Below are 27,655 nucleotides of genomic sequence, written 5' to 3' on the forward strand. Positions count from 1 at the left end.
TACAAAACTTCATTTTTATAGGTACGAGTTATGTGTCAGACCTCTGCCTTCCTCTGACCGATATACTGATATAAAGTTTCCCTTAAATTCCCTATTTGACTGGAACGTTTTTCCCCCCCTCGTCCTTGAACGATGCTGCCGGGCGTATAATATATTTTCCCCAACCCGCAAAAGTAAACAGTATTATAATCACGCGCCCATTTCTACCCCACAGAATCCGCCACTATGTTCAATTATGGATAAGTAATTCCCTTCACCACTTCTATAAGTTGATTTTATCCATATATTTTTTTTAAGGTTTGTTAGGGGAAAAATTATTAAATATCCCTAGACTTTCTCCTTTTCCCCTAAAATCCACCAAAACATTTCTCAACCATCATTACATTACCTTATTGTGTCTTATATCTCCCTTTCCTTATTCTCTCTTCATTCCCTTTCATTGACGTATTCTATCCCCGTCTATTTCTTATCATGATCTTGTTTCATATCTACTTACATCTACGTAAGGATGTTAGTTTCATGATCCTGTCACCAGATGGCGTTTAACGTGTGTGTGTGTGTGTGTGTGTGTGTGTGTGTGTGTGTGTGTGTGTGTGTGTGTGTGTGTGTGTGTGTGTGTGTGTGTGCTGGAATCTGGCTCCTACTTTTATGTACAAACTCTCCTCTTACTCACCCCCGCCTACTTCCTCCTTGCCTCCCTCCCTTCCTGCCTGCTTTCCACCCTCTCCTTTTCTCCCTGTGTCCCCCTGCTTGCCTTCCTCCCTGCTTGCCTTTCTCTCTCCCTCCATCACCACATGGCCTCTTCACAATTCTCACAAGGGGGCGCCACTCTCAGCCCCTCCTCCTCTCTTTTGACTGGCCATCTGTTGAGTCCTCTATGATGTTCGACTGGGTCTCCTTTAGTTGTGGGGCCCCCTCTAGTGTGGGAGCCTACTCTAGTGTGGGGCCCCCTAGTATGTGGGAGCCTTCTAGTGTGGGCCCCCTAGTGCGTGGTGCCCCTTCCAGTGGTGTTGCTCCCCTTCTAGTGGTGTTGCCCCCTGGTGTTGCCCTTCCTGATAACAATGGGTGTAAAGGTGAGAGGGAAGGAAGGGGGGGGAAGAGGCCTGGCATCCCCCAAGAGTGCCGAGAGGTGAGACACAACCATCTCACCACCACCAGTCAGCCACCCACCACCACTACCAGCTTCTGACCACCACCACCAACAATCACATCTAACACCACCACTACCAGCTTTCACCACCACCACCAGTCACCGCCACCCACCACCACCACCAGCTCTACACCACCACCAGTCACCGCCACCCACCACCACTACCAGCTTCTACCACCACCACCAGTCACCGCCACCTACCACCACTACTAGCCTTCTACCACCACCACCCACCAAGATATAGTCAACCCACTACCCCCACCTGTCTCTTTCTATACTGTAGATGTCTTCAGCCCATGATAACAAAGAGGAACATACCTTGTACTTTAAAGAGACCAGTTCTGTGTGTGTAGTGTGTGTGTGTGTGTGTATGTGTGTGTGTGTATGCGTGTGTATAGTGTGTGTGTGTGTGTGTGTGTGTGTGTGTGTGTGTGTGTGTGTGTGTGTGTGTGTGTGTGTGTGTGGGTGGTAGGTGTGTGTGTGTGTGTGTGTGTGTGTGTGTGTGTGTGTAAATTCTCAAAATTCTCTCAAAACCAAAACCAAAAAAAAATCACCTTTTTCTCAATCTTTTCCCACTTGACAGAACATTAAAACCCACTCCTTGGAGACCCTTTCAGAATAACCCCAACCCCTTCTACTCTCCCTCTCAATTGCTTACCATTTCCGTAGAATACTTTTCTTCCGTAGCTACCCAAGGAGGTGGGGGCGGACTTAACTTTTCCTTGATTTTCTTTTCGTGTGATTTTATACTGTAAAGCTCTCTCTCTCTCGTAAATCACACCCCCCCACACATACACAAACACACATAAACAAACATAAGGGTCTGGTCTGTGGTATCAAGGGAGGGTTAAGCCACCAGACGGTCCTGACCTGTGGCATTGGGGTCATGACCTTACCACTGGCTCCATTTTTTTTTAAAGGCAAACTCCGCGTGCTTCCCAGTTGGGCGCTGTAAACGCTTCTGCGCTTCACCTTGCACAGGATGTAAGGGGGTGCCCAATAAACTAGCCTCCTCGTGGGCAATCTAAAAAAAAAAAATCTGGCTCCATTTTAACTTTCTCCTCCCCCCCAATACCATGATTTCTCCCCCATTACCATAATTTTCTCCCTATATCCATGAATTTTACACACACACACACACACACACACACACACACACACACACACACACACGCACACGCACGACGCACGCACGCACGCACGCACGCACGCACGCACGCACGCACGCACGCACACACACACACACACACACACACACACACACACACACACACACACACACTTTAAAAACCCTCGGTCAACTTCTATTTACCAATGTCCCAAGGTCACTGGGATAAGGGTGGGGAAGGGAGAGAGGAGGGGGGGAGAAGGTATCTAGCCCCCTCCCCCCCACACACACCTCCTAACCACCACTGAGTAACAAACAAAACAACATAAACTAATAAACTCAACAGCAGTAAAAATTAAAAAGAAAACGAAAAATTATAACAAGAAACGTAAAAAAAAAATTAAGTGAACGTAATAGCGGGAGACCTTGACCAAGCCTTCCCTGGGGACGATTCATTCCCGCGTGTCTTAATATGGTGAGTATGAAGCACTGGAACTGGGACATGTCCAAGGCCTGACGTGTCCAGCATGTAGAGGAGGTGGTGATTGGGGGTGTGTGTGTGTGTGTGTCCGGGCGTCGACGGGTGTGGGGTGAGGCCGTGGTGGTGTGGGGGGGGTGAGGCATTCTTTTTAACACACACACACACACACACACACACACACACACACACACACACACACACACACACACACACACACACACACACACACACACACACACTAAACTGTAATCTCATAATTCTCTACATTTTACAAGAATAATTACTTACCAACACCAATATGGCATCGAACGCCCTGCGAAATATAACTCGTGGAAGACAGTAATTATGAGCGAAAATAACAAAATTCTGCCACTGCTTCGCGAAAATATCTTCCTTAGGGATGAAATTCCAGTAGTGAAAATAACTTCTCTGTAAAGATTATTAGACCTTGAGGAGATAATATCAGGGGTGTAAACATATTAAGTGCCATCAACACCTTCCTCACACACGCGTTATATCTCCTCCCAGCTCGTTAACACCCCCAGCAGGTAAGGCAGATGCTGGTGGTGATATTTTAACACCTATCGATTCCTTACCTCCCAATGATACCCTCCCACTCTCCCTCCTCCAACACAATTCAATTCTCCAATACGCTCTCCCTCCAACACCCTCTTTCCCTCCAGTAACCTTCCTCTCTCCAACACACTCTCCCTCTCTCCAACAACCATCCTCCCTCCAATTTCCTCTCTCCTCCCCCACATCTCTCTGTTTTTGTCGTAAGATACTGTACTTCTCCCTTCGTTATGTAGAATGGGGGGGAGGAGAAGGGTTGATGGTTGGGGGTGGGGAGAAGAGGAGGGTGGGGAGAAGAGGAGGGTGGGGAGAGGGTTAGGGTAGGGAGAGGGTGAAGGTGGGGGAGAGGGTGAAGGTGGGGGAGAAGGTGAAGGTGGGGGAGAAGGGGAAGGTGAGGAAGTAGGGGAGGGTGGGGAGTAGGGGAGGATAGGGAGATGGGGGGGTGGGGAGAGGGGATAGTACGGAAAGGAGAGGGAAGAAGAAGGTGGAGAGATAGGAGGATGGAGAGAGAGAGGAGAGGAGGAGAGAGGAGGGGAAAAAATTATAGAAAGGAAATTGTCCAACTTGGAAACAAAACCAATAAGTTCCCTCACCACTTGGCAATACCTGGCATCTAGAGGGTCACACACACACTACAGGGGCTGCCTTGCCTTACACACCACACAGTATCTAAATTGCATGAAAAATAATCACCAAACAGTAACAAAAAGAAAAATTCTGAGACTATGTAAATAAATGTAAATGTCCCACACAGCCTTTACTTATATGATCATTAAATAAAAAAATTCTGAGACTATGTAAATAAATGTAAATGTCCCACACAGCCTTTACTTATATGATCATTAAATAAATTCCTGATTCTGCTAAAAGCCTCCAGGGAATTTTGTACAAGAGTCTACATCCTCGAAAACAAAATATTTCGGCCATGGCGCAAACTCGGACATTAAAGAAATTTGGTAAACTGCAAAACAATCACATACAAGAGTTGTGTAATGATTCCCTCAAGAAAATGAACAAATTAAGGCTTCAGATATGATGTGATACAGTTAACAAATACTGTACGCATATACTAAATATTTCTTTGGTACGTTTTATTACCTTTCACCTGCACTATATCATCACTATTTCCCATTCAGCAAAAATATACAGTATATAAATTTCTCTTCAATTTCAGTAATAAACCAATAATTCATCGTGTAAATATAATAAATTATCTACCTCTATACTTCGCCATTCTCAAGAACGTAACTACCGTTTAAATTGAGAGATGGCTGTAAGTATACTGTAGATACAGGTCTTGTGCAGGACAGTACAGTATACATTCATTTCATACACAGTAAAATACAAGTGGACATATAGTATAGTAATGTAAACACTGAAGATTCTCTATTTTAACACTGCAGCTTTTAGAAAACAAATACCGTCACTGTAACAAATTTACACTACAGAACAGACTGACTATATAGTACAGTTGATTCACTTACCTCCACTTGAGAAATAAAAGCAGTTGGGTGTAATAAAAAACCCACATCTCCAGATCACACACAGCTTAACAACACAAACACATGAACCAGTTCTTTACACCTGAATAATACTCATGAATATTACTAAAAAGGCTAAAATCGATAAATTCTAGCACAATGGTTTCCAAGCAAGATGCTCAAAATCTCCATGACGGGATGTGATATTAATCTTAAAAGTCTTGTCTAATGTTAAACTCAGATTCTAGATATAAAGTGACACAAATGATGGTGGGAAGACATGGTTGGTGGTCTGGCTCATTAAGCCTAGGAACAACTGCTCTAGTAAGTGCTCAGGAACAAGTACAGTCAGGGTCAAAAGTTCTCTCCCTCCCAAAACTGAAGCAGACTCCATCCGAAATGAGATAAAACAGCACAACCTCACCAGATGACAGTCAGGGTAAGTCAATTCGGAGATCATTCCCGCGACTCAAGTTTCACCACGGGGGAGCAAACCTTTGTCAGTGGCAGTACAACGCATTTCTTTCCTTTTCTATCAATGATTATATAAGTGAAAGTGTTAACAGTACTTACCTAGAAACAAGATCATCAGGGGGTGAAGGGGCCTCCATCAGTAGTTCATTGTGGGATGAGGAGATGTCAAGCGGTGCAGGAGGTGGCGTCGCTGGTGTAGGCGATGGGAGGGGGGAGGAGGTTAGACCATCACTTTGGGGAGCGTGTCGAGGTTCTTTTTTTTTTATACAGCAAAACATGTAGGTTGGATAATGTAACTCGACAACTGGCATTAAGGATTCACTTGTTATCTGCCGGTTATTATTCACCACAAAGCTATTAAAAGACTTAAAGACTTAAACTAATAAGTTAATACAAGCTAGAATAAACAGCCCTGGTCCAGTTATGTGGGGTTAAAACTATGGCTGCTTTTACCGACACTCTATTTTCAGCTAAAGCAGTGAATTGATGCATCATATGTAGTAGTGGTTACATCCTCTTCAATGAGCCAACACACTATTCTAGTTAAGCTTCTGTGGTTTGCACTTCACCACTCAACACCCCAATAGCACTATCAAGCCGTAATAAAAAGTTAAAAGAAGAAGTATTTTCCCAAGAACTGTATAAAGAAAGGAAAAACAAAAACAAGACAGCCGTAGATAAAAACAATATTAGCACAGTGACAAACTTATTAATAAAATGGACCATATATAAAAAGAAAACAGAAATACTGTATTTTTGTTTTAGGACAAACTTTAGCAAGGGGCTAAACTGCAAGGATAACACAATGAGACGCTTGGGGATCAGGAAGTGGAGGAGGGGGAGTAGGGAGGAGAGCAAACTGAGGAAGAGACATGTACTGGAAAGGAAAAATAACCTGATCAAGGGAAATTATTATAAATACAGATTTGAAAAGATTTTAACAGACACTCCATAGCCTGTAGAATAACCCCTGAGGAACCAATCGTGAAAAACCATTACTAGTTCAGTTATTTTTTTCCAGGCACTTGATTGGTTGGACCTAAATCTTAAGGGACCAATCATCAAAAAGAATTATAAATTCAATATTTTTCAGGTACTTGATTGGTTGAAAATTAAACCCTGAGAGACCAATAACCAAATACCATTACTGATTCAAATTGTTTTCAGCACTCGATTGGTTGGAAACTGAACCTGAGAAACCAATCATAAAAAACTACAGTAGTAATAGAAAATTAAGAAGAAAAAAAATCGAGGCACTTGATTGGTTGCAGACTAAACCTTAAAGAACCAATCATAAAAAAGTCATACGTAGTAACAAACACTACCAATACTCTAAGCATATATGGTTGGAGATTGAACATGGGAGGACCACTCATCAAACACAATTAGTAATAAAAATGCATTAAAATACAAGTTTGGTTGGTGACTGAACTCTTACAGGAACCAACAGTGGAAAAAAGAAATTAGTGGTCATTTTGGTTGTGTATATGGAATTTAAGATAACAAAATATGCAGTGTTATATAGAACAAGATGATGTATTAATGAACCACCACCACAAGCTATAAAGTTAAGGATCTGCTAAAGTTACAGTAAATCCATTGAAATTATTGTACAGTACAGTGTTATCTTTTCCTATATACGTACAGTACAGTAATGTACTTTACCAAGATGTTTACTTTATGCTCGACCTCAGTTAATTTCAATGTATATCTCCTTGCAAGTCAATATAAAACTAATAATGAATTGCTATGACTTTTATGGCTTATCTGTAAGTCAGCGAGGATAATACTTCAATAATCAACAATATAAAGTTTAATCAGATGTATAAAAAATGTTACTGAATCATACTGAAATGACTTAAATTCTGAATGAGAAATAGCAACAGGGGTTCTAACCTATTTTGTACGGAATTATTGTTTATGTGACACCCTGTTTGAGTGGGAGGAAAACATGACACTATTGGCAAAGTTGACACAATCTAGAGACACTATTGGCAAACTTGACACAACATACACACACTAATGGCTAACTTAACACAATACCCATACACACACATTATTGGCAAACTCGACCCAATACAGACACAAACATTAAGACAAACCTAACACAATACAGAAAGAAAAATCAAGAAAATCAACTTAAAATGACGTAACAAGTACACCCTCCAAGGCCTTCACAATAATATACATGGCAGCAGCACTGAAGCCCGCCACTTGACCTACTCTATGCAATGGAACATCAGAACAGGGAGTGATCCTTCTGACAGTTGAGGTTGAGAGAATTGGCTCCTGTCCATAATCATTATCTTAACTGTCCTCTTTCAGGAAAATAAGATAACCTGTCAAGATTCCCTACGCCACTATTTTCCACTACAGTTTCTTTCTTTGGAAGGGGACCTGACTTGCTTCACGGCATGTTAATTGTACATTTTATTAATTGTATTATTTATGATACTGTATTTCTATTACTGAAAGGTATTTACTGTATAATTTAAGATATTTTTCATATTCATCAACAATCAACAAATTATAAAGTGCCTGTGTAGGAACCTCCCCACTGTGAGTACCATTTATATAACACAGATTTAGCTATGCTGTACTATACACTAAGGAAAAACTAACACAGTGTTCTAACTTCAACTACAGTAAGAGTAGCAAAAACTGAAGGATATACCTACAAACACAACAACAAAATTATGAATCTTAGGAGAATCATTTTTAATTCCTCATTTTTTTTATAAGCATGGTGGCTTAAAATCAGGATCTAAACCATAAAAAGGGGGGATAAAGTACTTTGAGTTTTCTGCTATCAATGTCTATGATTATACAGTAGCCTAAGGTGATACACATCTATCTCTGCCACACAGGTTTACTCAACACAGGGCATCACATATATCTCAATAGTCTTACAAAACTTTAAACTCAAACAGTAATCTGAGAAGTTATATAAGGCAATGGTTAATCACTCACGGGGTGGGGGCGTGAGGTCTTGGTGCTGATGGGTCTCAGACGATTGTAAGGGAGGAGGAACCAGGTCCGTGGTGGCATTAGTCTGAGGAGCGACCACCTTACCTAGCACCAGCACCACGCGGTCACTGGTCGATTTGAGGCAAGCTACGGCATCTTCGTGGGTTACGTTTTCTAGATTTACATCTCCGGACTGTTGAAGAAAAAGACGATAAATTTAACAAGTATTTTTGACAGGTCTACTAATCACTCATTAATATTAAAAGATCATGTATTTACCCTTTTAAAACTGTCATTATCCTCACTAACTTACACTCAAGTTGTCCACGCTACATCTAGTCCCTCAACAAGACTGTGCTTGTAGTCATAATCAATTGCAGTACTATACTGTATATTTCACACTTTCAAAACAGATCTAAGCCTATTGGTGTAACCTAAAACAAAAAGAAAGTGAAAAAATCTCTACCATGAACTGCCTCTCTATTAAATGAAAGTGAAAAGCTCCTGAAGCTTCACTAATGCAGCCATTATGCTGCCCCTAATGGAACAATCTGTGGAGTGCCATCTATACTTGGCCTTACAGTCTACAGATGAGGCCTGAACACACAGCTTGTTCTGGGACAATTTTTCCTTAACAGTTTCATAAGAGATTAAAATGGGATGAAAATCAAGTAAGAGCTTAACATAATATTCTTTACAATCATTTAAAGTGTTTGGAAATCTTACTGTGGCATATACTGTATGTATTTAATTTTAAGAATTGTTTATCAGTAACTCACTAACTAATACAGCTTTCTGATACTGTATTGTACTGAGGCAGGAACTTGAAAAGATATAACTCCACATTTTATACAATTTCAGTCTCTCAATATCATATATGGAATGGGAAAGATTAAATATACAAAGATATCAACTATTACTAAAGTTTTTGGCTTTCATCTCAATACGTAGTAAATTCATTTCCTTGGGTATAGTGTATCAAAATAGGGTTAGTACTTTCTCATAACATAATAATCCAAACTCACTCCAATTTTAGACAGACTTTACACTCAAGAGGTCTGAACAACAAGTTTATAGGTCAAGAATCATGGGGGTCAGCCAAGATCACCTGTTGGCAGAGATTCTAAGATTCATTTGATACTGCACATGACAGATTGAAGATATACAGTATTAAGTTATTTCTATCTCTGAGTTGATGTACAAAGTAGCAATGTGCCAAATCAATGTAACTTGTATACACTACACACTAATATTAAATCCCAAAATGGTTAGAGTAAAAGATAAATGAATTATGAACCATAAAAACTTAATCTCTTCTGTTTGGTCATCTCTCTGAGATGAATAAAATTGTCTGGTACAGTATTAGCCAAACAAAACATTAAAAGCAGTGTCACCGTAGCGAATGGGTAAAATATAAAAGCTTATTACTCGCTGACACCAACACAGACAACAGCAGTTATGATGCCAAAGAACATGACAGAACCAAAGCTACACTTCATAAGAGTGACATTAAACATCAACCCCAGTTCCTTGATAATTTAGGGCTTTGCTTAAAGACACTGTTACCTCCGTTATTACTGTATGTGGTCTTAGTGGTGGGCAGCCTCTTCATGGTACAGTATATTCCTTGTATAATCTGAAGGTCTTTATCATATCTGCACATACTCTGTAGTTCACAACTGGTGGCATCTTTACTTTCATCATAATGTCTTCATACCTCAAGTTTTATGGCCTTGGTATCAACTTCATTGCCCTCTGCTCTAAACATTCTTGACTGTGTTGACATCTTTCATTTTGTGTAGAAGCCAGACAGCACTCTCATATGTCAAGTCAGGCTGCACTGAGGACCTGTACAATCAACTTAGCTTTTCTGTATCTAGGTGGGTGATTTACAGCCACACAACATCCATCATCTGCTTTTCTTTATTAAGTTTAACTGGAATAGCCACCATGTGTCTGACCATTTCTGGAAATTGTCTATGTTCACTTGGACTTGACACCATTCTTGATCTAGATGAATATGTCAGAGCATCTTCATATCATCCAACAAAGAGGCACATTGCTGAGGACACACAATCAAGTACAGTCCTGTAGATCAATGATGTATACAGTATAGAATGTTGGCCCTATCAGATTCCCCTGTAGGATGTCACTTAACATAGCTCACTCATACCAGAATCCAATTACACTTGTTACTGCTTTATATGTTTTTATACTTTTCATGGGTAAATTTCTAAAGTTATAAAGGTACTACAATTAATGAGCTTATAGAGCCAATGTCAATGCAGGATTTAATTAAATACCTTCATGAAATCCATACAAGTCATATCCAAGGCCCCTTCCCCGTCTATGACCTTAGTACATGGATCCAGAACTCCCAGCAGTTGGACCCCAGAGGATCTACCACTCCTAAATCCATATACTGCTTGTTACTGAGGAGTTGACTGTTCCACATATAATCCATAAAATTGTCTCATAATCCATGTGAGACTGACAGGTGTGTAGCTGCTATCAAGTTTCTAATTCCCTTTCTTTAATAATACTGATAGTCTTATAGTTTTCCAATCTTCCAGCATTATATTGTTCTGAGCAAATGTTGAAGATCATCAATAATGGTCTACTTACTGTAAAATACTGTGTATGTCTTCTAGTGACCTGGTATGTACTGTGTCTAGACCTGAAGATTTATCCACTGCACTCTTTATTAAGTTTCTCTGACTTAAATATTTGATACAATTACAGTAATTGGTCTAGTGATTCCCTTGGAAAAACACAAAATCTCTTTCATGGATGGCATACCTTATAAAGTATAAAGGATTTTCAATCTTCTCTTCATACACAAGGAGAGAGTTGAGCCCTACTGACTCTCAGCCCTATCTTCTCCCTTTTAAATTCAGAAGCAGAACTGAAAATGTGTATGGGAATTAAAAGAACCCCAAACTCAGAACACCTCCATGGCCTAGTACAATATCTCGCTGGTGTCTCAGGTGACTACCAAATTTGGATCCACCTTGGCAGGAGAGCATTAAGCCTCGCACTCCCAGCAAAACATCATCTATTGTTGTCTAAATGAAGAGAAGATCCTAACACTTATTAATACACACTTTCTTGACACTGGCAGGCTCTCTCTCTCTCTCATGGATCACTTGCAATGCACCAAAAGCCATAAAATTAAAGCATACCAGAAAAATATTAAAATAAACCAATAACAATGAAAATTAGCTTAATATTATTGTGAAAGTTGCAATGTAGCTCAAAAGTGACCATCAAATTAATTAAAATACAAAGATACAAGAGTTAGGAAATATACAAAGTCACACTATAGGGCCATGGAAAACTTCAACAATCTTATCAGCAGTCACAGTGAAACAGGTGATGATAACCTCAAACTAATTAGATAAAGGCCCAGGTGAAGGATCACAATCTGAATCAAAATCTCAAAAAGTCAGCTGAGTTACAAAAATCTACATTCAGAAGGAAATTATCAGAGTTGAGGAGCAGCTGCCAGTGGACCCTTGTGTGTAGCCGAGGTAAATGAAATGGTATTCGGACATTTGGGCTATGGGCAAAATGGCCACTAAATGATCTGGGATGAGTGATGGAGAGGTACAAGGGATGATCAACTCAAACTATTAAGCCTTAAACATTGGCCATTATCAGTGGGAGTTATCTTTAGGGACGGCAGCCACCACTTGTGGAAGTTTCATGTTCCTCGAATTATATTTTTATGCATATGGTAAGGGAGGGGTAGAGAATCCTTAACCATTGGTTAGGTGTTAATGGCTGGAGACCAAATAGGAATATAATAGTAGCCATTTTGAGAGTCGACACAATGAGAGTAGACGAACTGGCATGTTACCAAGACATTAGCTAAAATGGATAAGGACAATGTTTAATACAACGGGAGAAGTGGACTGACTATACCTATGACTGGACAAAAAGAGAGGGAGTTTTGATGTAGGATGTTGAGGAAATAAAGGTTTTTGTAAGACTTGCATGGAATGCTGTACAGATGCCGCAGCTATTTCACTCCTGACCAGTTGCTCCAAGTATATAAGGGATTCATTTGTCCTAACTTGGAGTACTGCTCTCATATCTGGGGTGGCTCTTCTTCTGTCCAACTATTAGATAGGGTGGAATCAAAGGCATTTCGTCTTAATAACTCTCCTCCTTTAGTCGACAATCTCTCTCCCCTTTCTCTTCGCCGCAATGTTGCTTCACTCTCTCTCTTTTACAGGTACTTTAACGGGCAATGTTCAGTGGATTTAGCATCCTGTGTACCACCGGCAAGGCCGTGAGTTTGTAACACACATCTTGCCCGCGGTGCCCACCATTTCTCTGTGGATGTCAGTCACACGAGAATAACCCGTTATAGTACCTCCTTCTTTCCTCACACAGCCAAACTGTGGAATGCTCTGCCTTCTTCTGTGTTTCCTTGCTCTTACAATCTGTCTCACTTTAAAAAGCTGGTTTTCCGGCATCTTCGTGGTGTAGATTAATACAGTATAACCTTTTTTTCTATATTTTTAATTTCTTTCCATTTTTTTTTTCGCCCCCCAGGCTCCGTTGTGGGTTGTTTGACCTGTGCCCGGGTGGGCTAATTCCCGTAAGAAAAAAAAAAAAATGGAAGTGAGCCATATGGCAAAATTAACTCCTGTATTACCTGCTTGCGTGGAGCTTTGAAAAAAAATGGAAGTGAAAGTCTTTGTTCATTTAAGGAAGAATTGCAGGTCAGATTTACCCAACTATGCAAATTCTATTGGGAGTTTTAACCAAAGTATTAAGTATGCATTGTTTGTACAGTTAATAATAAAGGACTGTGAATCGTTTGCCCTTTTCAAAGTTCATGGAAGACAACTCCAGACAGGTAGGATGGCACTGTTGAAATAATGCAAGTGAGAAAGAGAAAATGGTGACTTTAAAGGTATTAACTCAGACTGAAGTAGTTAAGCCTTAGCTGTGAGATGGCATGGTCATTATTTTGTGTTTTGGGGAAGAACAACTATACAATAATGTGAAGGAGTGCTTAGATATACTGTATACTTAACTCATATCTATACACACCATCTCTTTAACACTGTTCCAACATGGATATTACAATACCTGTATTGTTAACTGCACAAGAAAAGTTAATTTATAAAGACGTTTCTGTTACAAAAATTAACATACAACTGAAAGAGAATAAATTGATTACATATATTAGTTCACACGCACGCACACATTCTCTTTTCAACTGCAAACAAAAATACTTACTGGAGTATCTCTTACAGCGACTAACTTATCCCCAACACACACACGACCGTCGACATGCGCCGCGCCCCCTTCCATGATTTTTGTGATGTAGATGCCATTGTCACCAGGAATGTGCTGATTTCCGATACCACCAGCGATGCTGAATCCGAGGCCTTTGTTTCCTTTTATCAACTCAACCTCCAGAAGCATAACATTTGGGGGACGCTTACGTCGCTTCACACACTGCGGAGAACAACATTGTTAGAAGAAAGTCGGTGAATCTGAGTAAATCGATGAATCAAAGGAAGTAGGTGAATTAAATCAGTGAATCAAAGGAAGTCTGTGAATCAAAGGAGGTCTGTGAATCAAAGGAGGTCTGTGAATCTGTACAAGTCAATGAATAAAAAGAAGTTGGTGAATCTAAACATGTCAGTGAATCAAAGGAAGTCGGTATATTAATTGGTGAATCAGAGGAAGTCGGAGAATTGGAGCAAGTCATTGAATCAAAGGAATTCCTCTCGCAGTGTTTACGTAAACCATAAACAAGAGCAATGGGAATGAAATCACATCTTACTGAAGCTAAACTAAACATCAACATTTTTAAGCTTCAAGATCAATAAATCCCGAGGCCTTTTTCATGGTCTTAGCTTATAAGTTCTGCCACCAGTGTCTTCATGAGGATGTGTATGGGGTACTGCGCAGTATTACACTTTTACCTTTATGTTTTAACTGCTTGACGTTTTACCACACACACACTCTTGTTTTTAATTAATAGTACACTACATGTATTTAAATTGTTGAGCTGACAGAGTGTTTAGTTTAGCAGTGTTGTAGTATTGTAATCTTAGTACATGTGTTAGATGATTTTAAACAACCTAAGCAAATATCTGATGATGGTCAGTAAGGGGAGGGGACATTCTCTGAGGTCACAGGTCTGAAAAAACTTTCCTCAACAACAGAGTCTTACAATATGCATTTGGAAGTGATTATTTAAATGGCAGCCAGACTCTGGTCTCCATTCTTGACTGACAGAAACCTTTTATTTTAGTTCCATGAGCCTGATTAAATAGTGTGTAAACTTGGATTGCATAAAATAAATAATTCAGTATACAGGTTATTCAGTATGTGGATTAATATTTTGCTACATCAATTTGAAAACCATTACGTGCTTCTCGTTTCAATAAAAGAAAGTCAGGAAATCTTTTGTGGAACTTCTCTACAAAAATCACGAGGGTTTATCAAATGAGCACTAATGAATACTTGACTGAACCTTAAAGTTCTTTTCAGAAAATATTTGGTTTCATTGTAAGAGTCAACCATTAAACTGTTTTATACCACAGGGTGAATAAGCTATGGTTATCTGTTCAAGGCTTCATGCATCCCCCCTCCTAGTCTGGCAACCATACCTTCTTGGTCATAGTTATTATAAAAAAAAATTAACAATTAAATAAAGGCTTTACCACATTCCTTTTATAACAGCATGAGTTCAAAATTAGTATGGAGAGTGCTGAATTATTATTACTACATCATTATGAGTACCCGTAGTAGGACGTAGTAATAGTAGTAACATTACTATCAGTATTATCATCATCAAGCTTTCTACAATTCTGCTAATATAGTATAGATACAATACAATACAGTACAGTACATATTTTCTCACCTGGATATACACTCCCATGATACCAATACACAAAGCTGTTTCCTAATACTATACAGGGTACAGTGCATACTAGTAAGCATCATACACACACACAAAAAAAAATCCCTTCTAGATGCACTTCCAACTGATATTAAGTTATAAGGCATTAAAATTTAGCTAAATTTTTATTCTTACGAAGACTTCTTAAAATACTGAACTAGCATCTTCACTCTTCTTACAGCCTGTTTACTGTATAAGTCTGCTTGCTTCCATTAGGTCTCTATGCAATTATTTTTTTTTAATTAACTTCAGGAGAGACATTTTAATGAATTAATATTCACTACAGTTCATTTATAGAATAATAAATTAACATTCCACAACATAATACAGAGGAAGCTAAAATATTCATTAAAATTAAACAGAAAGAATCCATCATTTTCTAAACACGGGAATTCAGAAGTTAAGCGAAACTTCAACAATATTTTTATTAGTCATACAAACAAAACTTTTCCCTACTACTCACCAAATGTACAGTGTTACCAGCACGTTTAAGAGCATCAACCGCCGTTGCATGAGGAACATTGACAACACTAATATCGTTAACTGAGACTATGACATCTGTAATCTGCAGTCGCCCATCATTGGCCGCTGCCCCGCCTGGTATCAGCTTGGTGATATAGATGGAAGTATCGGACCTGAAAAGCAACAAATAAAATTAGAAAACTTATACTGTAAAGGAAACAAGAATCATCTGAGAATAACCTTGTGCATGGGATTGGTAACTGGTGTACGTATTAATAGATGGATTTAGCAGAGCAGAAGCATCTGACACATACGTACATATATCTACTAGCCAAATACACTATACAGTACTACAGGTATTCACTCCCACAAATTCAGTCTCTGTGAATCCAAACACCTCGGACAACTGGCAACTTTTCAGAATTTTTATAATCCATGCTACTAAACTTTTATGGTACAGTATTTTATTACATTAATACAAGAACTGTAGTGTTATTATACAGCATTAATATTACAGTATTACAGGTAAGTGCTCTTATTATGATTGTCTTATGGTTGGTCCATTTCTATTGACATTATAAATAGTATGATAGCCTTAATGCTGGTTCTTTATTATAATGATATAATGATGTAATGGACTGCAAGTATCTTTATGACATTTGCCTCTGTCTACCCAGCAGTAATTGGGGACCTGGACGTTAATCGATTTGCAGACTGTGTTCCGGGGTAATGTTTCGCCAGTGCAGTTGTCGAGTTACCTGGTCTTTTTTTATTATTCCTCGATACTGGGTCATACAACTTGTTATCTTTGGGTGTAGTGGTTGTGTTGGCAACAGCTTCTGCACCTTAAACAAATTCACGCCTAGGTGGCCATCTTCGTATACAGGGGGGGGGGGATCATTTTTGCAGTATTCACCATAATAAAAAATATAAATAAACAAGCATATGCAGACGACCCTCAGCCCCCACCATTACAGGTAAGAGAGAGAGCCTGTACACCATTTGCACCATATAAACAAAAATATCAACAAAGACTGAAAAAAATTTACACACACACACACACACACACGCACGCAAGCACGCACGCACGCATGCACGCACGCACGCACACACACACACACACACACACACACACACACACACACACACACACACACATACACATACACTATACACTTCCTCTTTGTCTTGAGAGATAACAAAAGGCGCGACTCACAAGCAAACATCAGTTTCTTAAGCACAAAAAACCCATTTCCACTCTTACAATCCTTTTACCGCAAGACACATTGTAGCTGGAATCATGAGCAACAGAGCCTCTCCCGGTATTCACAGTCATTCATTCTCTCTCACTGTTAAACTGACGTGTGTTGTGTTGTGGCGTCCCCCTTCAAGAAACAACCCAGAATCACCCACCATCATTACCATACCCACTACCATAAACCACTCAACACTTTGAATCCACATTGTTTTTCCCTTAAGTTTCTATATAAGTCAAAAACATAAACTAATAATGTGTTTACTGGGATTTCTGGCTGTAGTGTGTCAAGATCCTGTATCTGTCAACTTGCTCAAGGTACCCAGGTTAAAACTCTAACCTAATGATAAGTTTAAATGTATAAGGATCAAACAGTGCAGGAAAAGGTGTAAAATAACAGCCATAAAAAAAAATAAAGTATCTCGCTGGTGTGTGTGTGTGTGTGTGTGTGTGTGTGTGTGTGTGTGTGTGTGTGTGTGTGTGTGTGTGTGTGTGTGTGTTTCGCTGTTGCAGGATAGAAGCATGGCAACACAGAGAAGATAAAACTGTTGCTGAAAATGAATTAGAGAGAGAGAAGATAAAATCCTCCTTGATTAAGTGACTTCGTGAACAAAGAGATATTTATGAAGCCTGTAAGTTATGTCTTGGGCTTCTTTGTTTCCCTCGGCATAAGTTTTTTCACACACACACAAACACACACACACACACACACCTCCACACCATTCCTCCCCCCAACAAACGCATTCACACCACTAACACAGAAGTCTCCCCTTAAATACGACACGCACACATGTACCATTTTCTTTAGCTCTCAAGTATTTAGTAGCAATGCACAAGTTATTCCTACGATCCCATAACACAACTTGGCCTCTAAACCCACAGAATTTGTATCAACACCCTCCAAGACCACAAGTTATGGATCTTCAAGTTCTGTGTGTAAGTGTTAAGTTCATTCTCTACTGCGGCAGGTTGTGGTAACTTAACTAACTCCTTGTGAAGGCTGTTTGCGTGTGTCCAGACATAACAAATTTAACAATAAACCACAATCAATAAAAGCTATTCGTCATTCATAACCACAACTCAGGTTCCTTTTTCACCATGACAAGTTGTGGGGGTTTACTTACCCGATGTGTGGGTTGTCTGTGCCGCCGGCGATACTGAAGCCCAGTCCTTGGTTACCTCTCTCCAACGTGATGTCCTCATTCTCCCACTCGTCTTGCCCGCCATTGGTCTGCCGAAAAAGACATTATATGAGACAAGACATCAGAATACTTCACAGATCTCTCATAACTCTTAATTTTTGATGATTATCGTAGCTGATGGACTAGTATAAGCGCTTATAAAACAATAGAGCATCAACACGAACCACTGTATTCTTGACACATGTTATTGTAATGAGTGTACTTCCATTGACGGTCTGACAGGAAGGGATATTAATAAATCAAATTATACAAATGAGTCGGTTTGTCAGGCGTAGATTTAATGTAATTAGGAATTATTGTTCATTAATGTTAATAGGAGATGACTAATATAGCTAAAGCCCACGAGAATGTCAATACTGGTACACAAGTTATAAATAAAATGGAAAAAAAAATCATGGAATCTAATTAAAAATATTTGTTTAGTCTCATGAAAATATATATGAATTCTGGAAATGATTGGAATGCAGCTATGTCAACTATATTAATGAATACAGGATTGTACATAGTTTAATAATTAATACCAACGCATTACGTAAGGTAAACTGTAAATTATATGAAACTCAATATAAACTAACAGGAATACATTACACAACCTCACGTCATGAATAAGAAATGACTCACAGTTCCTAGCTAACACTTACCAGCCTCTCATACACAATATAAGCGATGCTGTCATCATTTTCATCATAACACGTCCACGAAGTGTTTGAGGCCGACCTTACTGGCGAGGGCTTTCTCGTCCTCCGTGGAGTTCTAACTCGCCTACTCCCTACTTTTTCCTCAGTGGGATATGATTTCCTCTTCTCTTTATCGTGTTTACCACTGGCTCTCTCCTTCCCGCGCCTGCTGTCTCTGGCGTCTTTAGTCCGCCTTAGATCTCCGTTTTCTTTCATCCTTCTCGCCTCCTGGGGTTCAATGCCTCGTTTTGAGAAGACATACTCCCGCAGGTGTTGCTCTTCCTCCTCCTCTTTATTCCTCACTTTATGATCTTCTATTTCCTTCACTTGGATAATTTTAGAATCCTCTCTATCTTCCTTCCGTAATTCATTTCTGGTATTTTTCTCACTTTTCACAGAATCTCTCTCCTCTCGACTACCCATTTTCTTTGATTCTTTTTGCTCGGGGACTTCGACAAAAGTTCTCCTGCTGTGTCGGTCATCCAAGTCCCTCTCAAAGGACCGACTTCTCCTCTGGCTACCTGACATGGCGTCTCTCCAAACAATTTTACACCTTTATGGACAAATTTCTTCCCTGATTACTGTACAGACTTCCAATTTACTAAAAAAAGAACAAAATCCTTAATCAATTTGTCAATAAAGTATTCTAAAATATACTGTATACTGACGGTAAAAATAAATATTGTACGTGAGTTTCATCTGATTAAATGCTCATTTGACTAGATGTTTATTATGTACTGTATTTTTATTGTTTATTGTATATTATTTTCACATGTAATCTTCGTAAGATATGAACAAATACCAAAATATTAATCAACTTTTGTTTTTATCCATTTTTTTAACCTTTCATGGTGACCTATACTGAGTTCGTCTCCACACCATCCGCCTCCCCCTCCACCCTCACAACGTCCATCCCACCCTTTACCCACACTCTCCACCTACCCTCACATCATCCACCTCGTTCTCCACCCAACCCATTACCCACACATTCCCCACCCACCCACACATTCCCCACCCACCCACACACCATCCGCCTCCCTCCCCACCCACCCACACACACACCCACCATCCGCCTCCCCCGCCACCCACACACCATCCACCCTGCCCTTTACCCACTCCACTCTCCACCCACACTCGATTAATTCCACCTACTTGCTTAATTATTACTAACGATGGATATTCCACAATCTTCCTCCCGACGTCTGTCTGGCGAAGATTCAACCAGAGTATTATTCAGCATTACACTCTATTCTCCTGAGACACTTCGCCTGGCGTGCGTCTGGCGATGACTCAGTGATATATAAGGTTCGTAGCCAAGTTAGTTACTAAAATATGAGTAGAACTGATACCTGTGTGTGTGTGTGTGTGTGTGTGTGTGTGTGTGTGTGTGTGTGTGTGTGTGTGTGTGTGTGTGTGTGTGTGTGTGTGTGTGTGTGTGTGTGTGTGTGTGTGTAGTGTGTGTGTGTGTGTGTGGAGGCTGTCTTCCGTTTTGTTAGTTTAGTTAATAAGGAAAAAGTGATCATTTTAGAGAAGGTTGAGAACACATAACATGACCAACATTAAATAATTCAGCATCTGTTTTTTCACACACACACACACACACACACACACACACACACACACACACACACACACACACACACACACACAGTCTCTCTCTCAGGATAAGAACGAAGGAATATCATGGCACAACAAGGAGGTCAGTAGAACGTTCAGGAAAGGTCAAAAGCTCTCCTCTCGAGTTTTTGTTTGACCTTGGGGTGGTGACGTCAGAAGTATAGTGACGTAACATATCTGACCTACCCGGGACGATGCAGCTGGGGCAGGGGAGGGAGGGGGTAGTTCAGGGAGGTAGGGGTGGAGGGGTGCTGGAAGGGCGAAGAGTGGAAAGGAAGCAGGGAAGGGAGGGAGGGGTGAATGCAGGGGAGTAGAGGAATGCAGGAGGGGAGTGGAGGGGTGAATGCAGGGGGGAGTAGAGGAATGCAGGGAGGGGTGGAGGGGCATGCAGGGGGAGTAGAGGAATGCAGGGAGGGAGGGAGGGTGCATGAGGGGTAGAGGAATGCAGGGAGGGGAGGGAGGGGTGCATGCAGGGGGGGAGAGAGGAATGCAGGAGGGGAGGAGGGGTGCATGCAGGGGGAGTAGAGGAATGCAGGGAGGTGAGTAGGGGAGGGGGGCAGCTCATACACTGAAGAGAAATATTTCCAATACTTTTTCAATGAGAGAGAGAGAGAGAGAGAGAGAGAGAGAGAGAGAGAGAGAGAGAGAGAGAGAGAGAGAGAGAGAGAGAGAGAGAGAGAGAGAGAGAGAGAGAGAGAGAGAGAGAGAGAGAGAGAGAGAGAGAGAGAGAGAGAGCATGACCATATTAGTAACAGCTCAGTCACCACCACCACACAGTATATTAACCTCAATTTAACATTAAACTAAATATTAACAGATGCATCAGTCGACACACCATCCATAACCAGGCAGAGATAGATAGATAGATAGATAGATAGATAGATAGATAGATAGATAGATAGACACAAGGCACCTCAGTATTTCACAATATGTCAACACGTCACATTGTACCTTAATACCACCAGGCTAGATCAAGGCTGCCCAGTGGTGAAATGTTCCTATTACACTACACTACAGTCTACACTACACTACAGTCTACGGTACACTCTACAGTCTACGGTACACTCTACAGTCTACGGCACACTCTACAGTCTACGGTACACTCTACAGTCTACGGTATACTCTACAGTCTACGGTACACTCTACAGTCTACGGTACAGTCTACGGTACACTCTGCAGTCTACGGTACACTCTAGTCTCTGGTACACTCTACAGTCTACGGTACACTCTACAGTCTACGGTACACACTACAGTCTACGGTACACTCTACAGTCTACGGTACACTCTACAGTCTACGGTACACTCTACAGTCTACGGTACACTCTACAGTCTCTGGTACACTCTACGGTACACTCTACAGTCTACGGTACACTCTACAGTCTACGGTACACTCTACAGTCTACGGTACACTCTACACTACACCTTATAGTCGACAGTATACTTCACACTATACATTCTACACTACACTACACTCTACGGTTTCCTCTACATGAACTAAGAACTACAGGATTTTGACTCTTCCTTTGTAACGAGTAAATGACCTTTGTAACGAGTAACTGACTTTTGTAATCACCCCTAAATATCATGGTCCTCAAAAGATCCTTTAAAAAAACAAAATCGAACAGCAATGTGACTGATATTGAAGAGCGATTCTACCTTGGCTAATTGTCTTGGTCTTAGTGAAGGTGAAGTGAATGATTTGGTTTGAGAATCCGTGTACTGATGGAGGGGGAGGAGGAGATGAGAAAGAATAATAAAGAGAAGAAGAAAGGTGGGAGAAGTGGAGGAGTTTGAAGGAGAAGAGGGGGAGGAGGAGATGAGAAAGAATAATAAAGAGAAGAAGAAAGGTGGGAAGGAGCATTGAGTCACCAGTGTGGGAACAAGCTTAACAGATAACATAACTCAAGTGTCTAAGACTCAACATTGTTCCCACACTCCAAGACATTTCAAGGACATGGGACATTTCTCAAGGTCCCCCCCAAAAACTCCAGGACATTTCCCAAAGTCTCAAAACACCTTGGCATTTCTAAATTTTATTCTCAAAGACATTCAGATATTATTTTTTTAACCTCAAAACTCTTATTAATTAAAACCCAACTTCTTAAAAATACAAAACATCTTCATTATTTTCCAAGAATTCGTGAGAATTTTTCCTAAATATTAAAATTCCCGGTCTTTATTTTTTAGAGGACATTCAACAATTTTTCACCACTTTCAGAAAATCCAGGTTATTTTAAAAAGACACTCTGGCATTTTCCACGGTCACTAGCGAGGAGTTTTTGGGCTACATTTAAAGATGAAAGACCTACAGTTTTACAGTCAATACTCGCCCCTTCCTGTGATCGAATGAGAGAGAGAGAGAGAGAGAGAGAGAGAGAGAGAGAGAGAGAGTATTGTATAGTTTTGTTTATATAGTCAGCTGATTGATGATGTAATGTGTTTTGTTTACATTTAGTCAGCTGATTGATGGCGTAACGCGTTAATCATCAACAAGTGCACTAAGCTATTGTATTATTTTAGAGGGATTAATACAGTATACATGATTATAGGGATGAAGAAAATACCCATCGCCATTGGGATTAAGGCCTCCCCAGTGCTATTGAGAAGGGATTTGAAACCATCTAATGTTATTTTGAGGGATTCCGCGTCCTCGAACACCCTGAAGAGGGATTCGAAACTCTTAACTCAGGAAGGGATTTCCGACTGACGCACTTCTTGACTCTTGTATGAAGCGTTTTATTCAATCTTTTGGTTAAAAATGTTCGTGTGAATTTCTCTCTCTCTCTCTCTCTCTCTCTCTCTCTCTCTCTCTCTCTCTCTCTCTCTCTCTCTCTTTCTCTTATCTCTCTTATCTCTCTCTGTTTATCTCTCATTCCTTCTCTGTCTGTCTGTCTGTCTCTCTCCTTCTGCCTGCCTATTTATCTTCTCTCTCGGCAACCTCGCTTTTACATATACCTCCCGTCAACATTTTCCCAATATTCTCTCTCTCTCTCTCTCTCTCTCTCTCTCTCTCTCTCTCTCATATACTCCACGACCCATCAGTCTTCACACACCAACAACAACAACAACTACTACTGACACACAATACAAGTATCTAGATAAGTAGCTTAGTGGTTGAGAATCTCTCCTATCTGCCACCTACCATTGTACACACCCCCTCCCCCCCCACAAGCACGTTACTACAGTCTTGATAACACGTGATGGTGATTGATAAGTAGTGGTGATAGTGATATACGTAGTCATTTGTTGATGTGATATAATGGTGATGACACTATGAATCGATGGTGATAAGAAAAAATGTGATTATTGTGGTGATAACTAGATGATAATGATGATGATGATGATGATGATGATGATGATGATGATGATGATGATGATGACCTCACTGAACCCTAAGCCTCTCTACTCTAGTCGGTAAACAAGAAAACAATATGGCCGACACTGAACTTGACTGCTTACATTACCCAAACTGCAATGTCAGGTACCCATTCACAACTGGGTGGACAAAGGGTGCCCAAGCGTTAACTAGCGACTCTTAACACAGAAACTGAGTACTCTAAGCACTCGGCCACCGCATATCCGAATAAATATTGATACGCAAATATACACAGACGATTGAATTAATACTGCCATCACCTGTATCGCGGGACATTGTTAACATGTGATGCAAGCGGGTGACAATAACAATAAACAAAAGAAAAACGATATGTAATTAAGATTGGAATGACGTATAAATGTACCGTAATTTCGTATTATTATATTACATCATCATCCTGACAGTAAGTAAACAATAACATGTAAGATAATTATAAAACTGATAATCTGTTGTTATGTGTACGATAATTATACATCTGGTCGTTAGTTGTCAAGTGTACGATAATTATACATCTGGTACGATAATTATTCACGTAGTTAATGACGTCACTAGAGAGAGAAAGAGAGAGGGGGGGGGGGACCGTCTCCTCTACAAACATCGGGAAAGTCAATATTGTCGACAAGACGAAACTCGAGATAGCAACAATAAACGGACCAATCAGAGTGGATAAAAACAAAACCAGTGTTGACTGATGAATGATAATAACTTCTATTTTCAGTTCATTCTATTTATTCATTCTAATTATTTATTCTCCTTGTGTTTCTTTCTTTATACTTTATTCCTTTCCAAATCTCAATTCAGTTATTATGGTCTATAACCGAAAAAATTCGACATTAAAACGAAATTTATGATTTGTTTGCCAAGGCATGACGTCATTAAGCTTTCTACCAATAAGCCAAGGCATGACGTCATTAAGCTTTCTACCAATAAGCCAAGGCATGACGTCATTAAACTTCTACCAATAAGCCAAGGCATGACGTCATTAAGCTTCTACCAATAAGCCAAGGCATGACGTCAGATCACTGTAACACCACTGTAACGCCATCACCCCGGTATAACAAACTATAGTGAAATAAACAATGAAATATAGGATACAGTGAAGGGTGTTATTGTGGACATAGCCCCGATATTATGGACCACAATGGGCGTAATAAAGAGGTAATTTTATTTACACAAGTCTCGATAAAACGAACCAAAATCAAACACCTCGATAAAACGGACCACACTGAATTACATAAACTACCTCGATATAACGAACGACACAATGGAACTAATGGTGTGAAAATGGCCGCAGTAAAAACCCTCGCTATTACGGACGAGGTGGGCGGAGTCGAAGCGGTATAAGGGAAAGCATTGATCAGAGTGCGACATAGTGAACACCTGCACGACACACTCACACACACTCTCACACACACACACACACACACTAACACACACACACACACACACACACACACACACACACACCATTAAGACCATCTTGTCATGTTTGAACCTCATATATGAACCCTTAATGTCAATAAACACAGCTTATTGTAAACACTCACAGCTTAATACAAAGAATCACAGCTTAACTTAAATAGAGACATCAGGGAGACCTTCAGCTTAATAAAGACCCACAGCTTAACGTAAAGAATCACGAGATAAAGCTTAATGGTACTCAGAGCTACAGGAGCTTAATGGTGACTCACCCAAACGTCTGTGTGTTAAACGACCATCCAGGTGCGTCATTACCTGTGTGTTGTTTCATTATTTAGGTTAACTGGCCGCGTATGATGTGACTTTGTACACGGCAACAGTGTGCACATAAATCCTGTTCTTTTATACATACATGATATCTGTGTTTACATAAGTGTATTTTTACGTACATGACAATTGTGTAAACATAACTTTCATACTTTTCTACATACATGATATCTATGTACATATAAGTTTGTGTCTTTTACGTACACGACAACTGTGTAGACAAATTTCATACTTTTCTACGTACATAATACCACTTGTTCTCTTACGTACACGAGAACAGTCATAACAAACCAACTCAGTCAAAACATAGAGAATAATGCAAGAAATTCCACTCAGTATTTCAAGGAGTCATTCAGAGCTTTAGCATCAAGAGGTGTAATGTCAGACCTTACAATGGTATTATGGTACATTGTATACTGCTCTATACTGCTGATACATTGTATACTGCTCTATACCGCTGGTACATTGTATACTGCTCTATACTGCTGGTACATTGTATACTGCTCTATACTGTTGTTAAACTGTGAACGTAAAGAACAAACGAAGAATATTCGTAATTACGTTTCTATTGTAGACAGACCAAAAAAAAACACACACACAAAATATGTATTGTACGGGTCTGGCCTTGTGTGGGTGAAGCAAGAGTGAAGCAAGAGTGAAGCAAGAGTGTTTTAGGATGCGTCAGTTGTTAATAACTTCATCTTTATCAACTATAAATGTCAATATCTTCATTATAATATCTTCAGCGCTTACTTCACAAATACATCTCAACGCCGCTTACTTCACAAACATATACGCAAAGTTACGCATATGTGGAGTCGTTCAGTCGCCACCCAAGCGTCAATCAGTCGTCTTGTGAGAGCTGCCTCGGTCCCTACCATCACACAATAGCGGGAGGAGCTTCGTAAGTGAGTTAATTAAAATGATCTTCAGAAATTTATGGAGATTAGCGGAAGAAGCTTAAGAGTTTCCCAGTGTGTGTGTGTGTGTGAGTGTGAGTGTGTGTGTGTGTGTAGAGTATCGAGCGACCAATATAACATCAATTACCACCACAACTACCAGTACCACACCTACCACAACCCTATTCTCACGATCTCTGGCCCCTGTGTATGTCTAAGCCAAGCCCCAAATGGTATGCTACACGTCTAAAACAAGTATGGTACCAATAAGTGACCAAGCCAGGAACGTCTAATGACTGAGGCACATTTGGTCAACATACTCAAGTCAATCCCAGTGTAAGTGTCAGTCCCTCATGCTAATTGGTCCACCAGAAGGGCGTATATTCGGGACTGTATTCGACTAGCTTCATTCTCCAGACTGTATCGCTGGATGGACTATAGAAACACCCGAGGGGATCGATCCAGTGACTCTGAGTGTAGGAGGCGAGCGTCGTACCCACTGAACCACGGCTTGGAAGAATGGAAGGCATACATGGGCGATTAGTTCATGATAAAAGGCAGGATATGACAGGAGGTGGCCAGCATGATAAGAGCAGGTGGCGAGCATGACCGATCAGGTGGCGAGCATGACCGATCAGGTGGCGAGCATGACAGATCAGGTGGCGAGCATGACAGATCAGGTGGCGAGCATGATAGATCAGGTGGCGAGCATGACAGATGAGTCAGCAGGCGCCAGGGCGATGTATTGACTCGTGTACTGTGTTGGTCTGGTGCATGACGTGTGCGTGTGTGTGTGTGTGTGTGTGCGTGTGCGTGTGTGTGTGTGTGTGTGTGTGTGTCCTAAATATATTATACAAACAAAGGAAACATTCTTCTCATAATTCTTTTTCCTTCACTTCCAGGTAGGAAGGAGGAGGGAGAAGGAGGGTGAGAGGTAAGGAGGATGGAAGAAAAGGGGAGAGGGAAAGGAGGAGGAAAGGAACGGGGAAAGGGAGGAGGAAAGGAGAAAGGGAGGATAAAATGAAGAAAGGAGAGAGGGAAGGAAGAAAAGGAAAGAAAGGGAATTGAATGAGAGAGAGAGAGAGAGAGAGAGAGAGAGAGAGAGAGAGAGAGAGAGAGAGAGAGAGAGAGAGAGAGAGAGAGAGAGTATCAATGGGAAAAAAAAAGCCTAAAATAATGCCACAATAAATAACAAGAAACTTTCATCATTACGGAATTAAATGACCAATAAATAAATAAATAAAACACATTAGTAA

General features: G+C 40.4%; 1 protein-coding gene across 6 annotated transcripts in view; it reads right to left on the minus strand.

Annotated features, from left to right (window-relative positions):
* Window positions 1-27,655, minus strand: part of LOC121867204 (disks large 1 tumor suppressor protein-like) — a 125,458-nt gene that overhangs the window by 74,084 nt on the left and 23,719 nt on the right. Inside the window, exons 2-7 of one of the 6 annotated variants that reach the window (XM_042367029.1) lie at window positions 18,726-19,362; window positions 18,007-18,113; window positions 15,629-15,800; window positions 13,488-13,709; window positions 8,238-8,427; window positions 5,367-5,457 (exon numbers count right to left, since the gene is read on the minus strand). In XM_042367029.1, coding sequence (XP_042222963.1) covers window positions 5,367-5,457; window positions 8,238-8,427; window positions 13,488-13,709; window positions 15,629-15,800; window positions 18,007-18,113; window positions 18,726-19,289 — 1,346 coding nt within the window. In that variant the 5' untranslated portion in view covers window positions 19,290-19,362. Of the gene's footprint in view, window positions 1-5,366; window positions 5,458-8,237; window positions 8,428-13,487; window positions 13,710-15,628; window positions 15,801-18,006; window positions 18,114-18,725; window positions 19,410-27,655 lie in introns of those variants that run through there. The other 5 variants (XM_042367032.1, XM_042367033.1, XM_042367028.1 and 2 more) reach the window with 5 other exon arrangements.

The sequence above is a fragment of the Homarus americanus genome, unplaced genomic scaffold (genome assembly GCF_018991925.1).
Source record: "Homarus americanus isolate GMGI-L3 unplaced genomic scaffold, GMGI_Hamer_2.0 scaffold6317, whole genome shotgun sequence".
NCBI lineage: Eukaryota > Metazoa > Arthropoda > Malacostraca > Decapoda > Nephropidae > Homarus > Homarus americanus.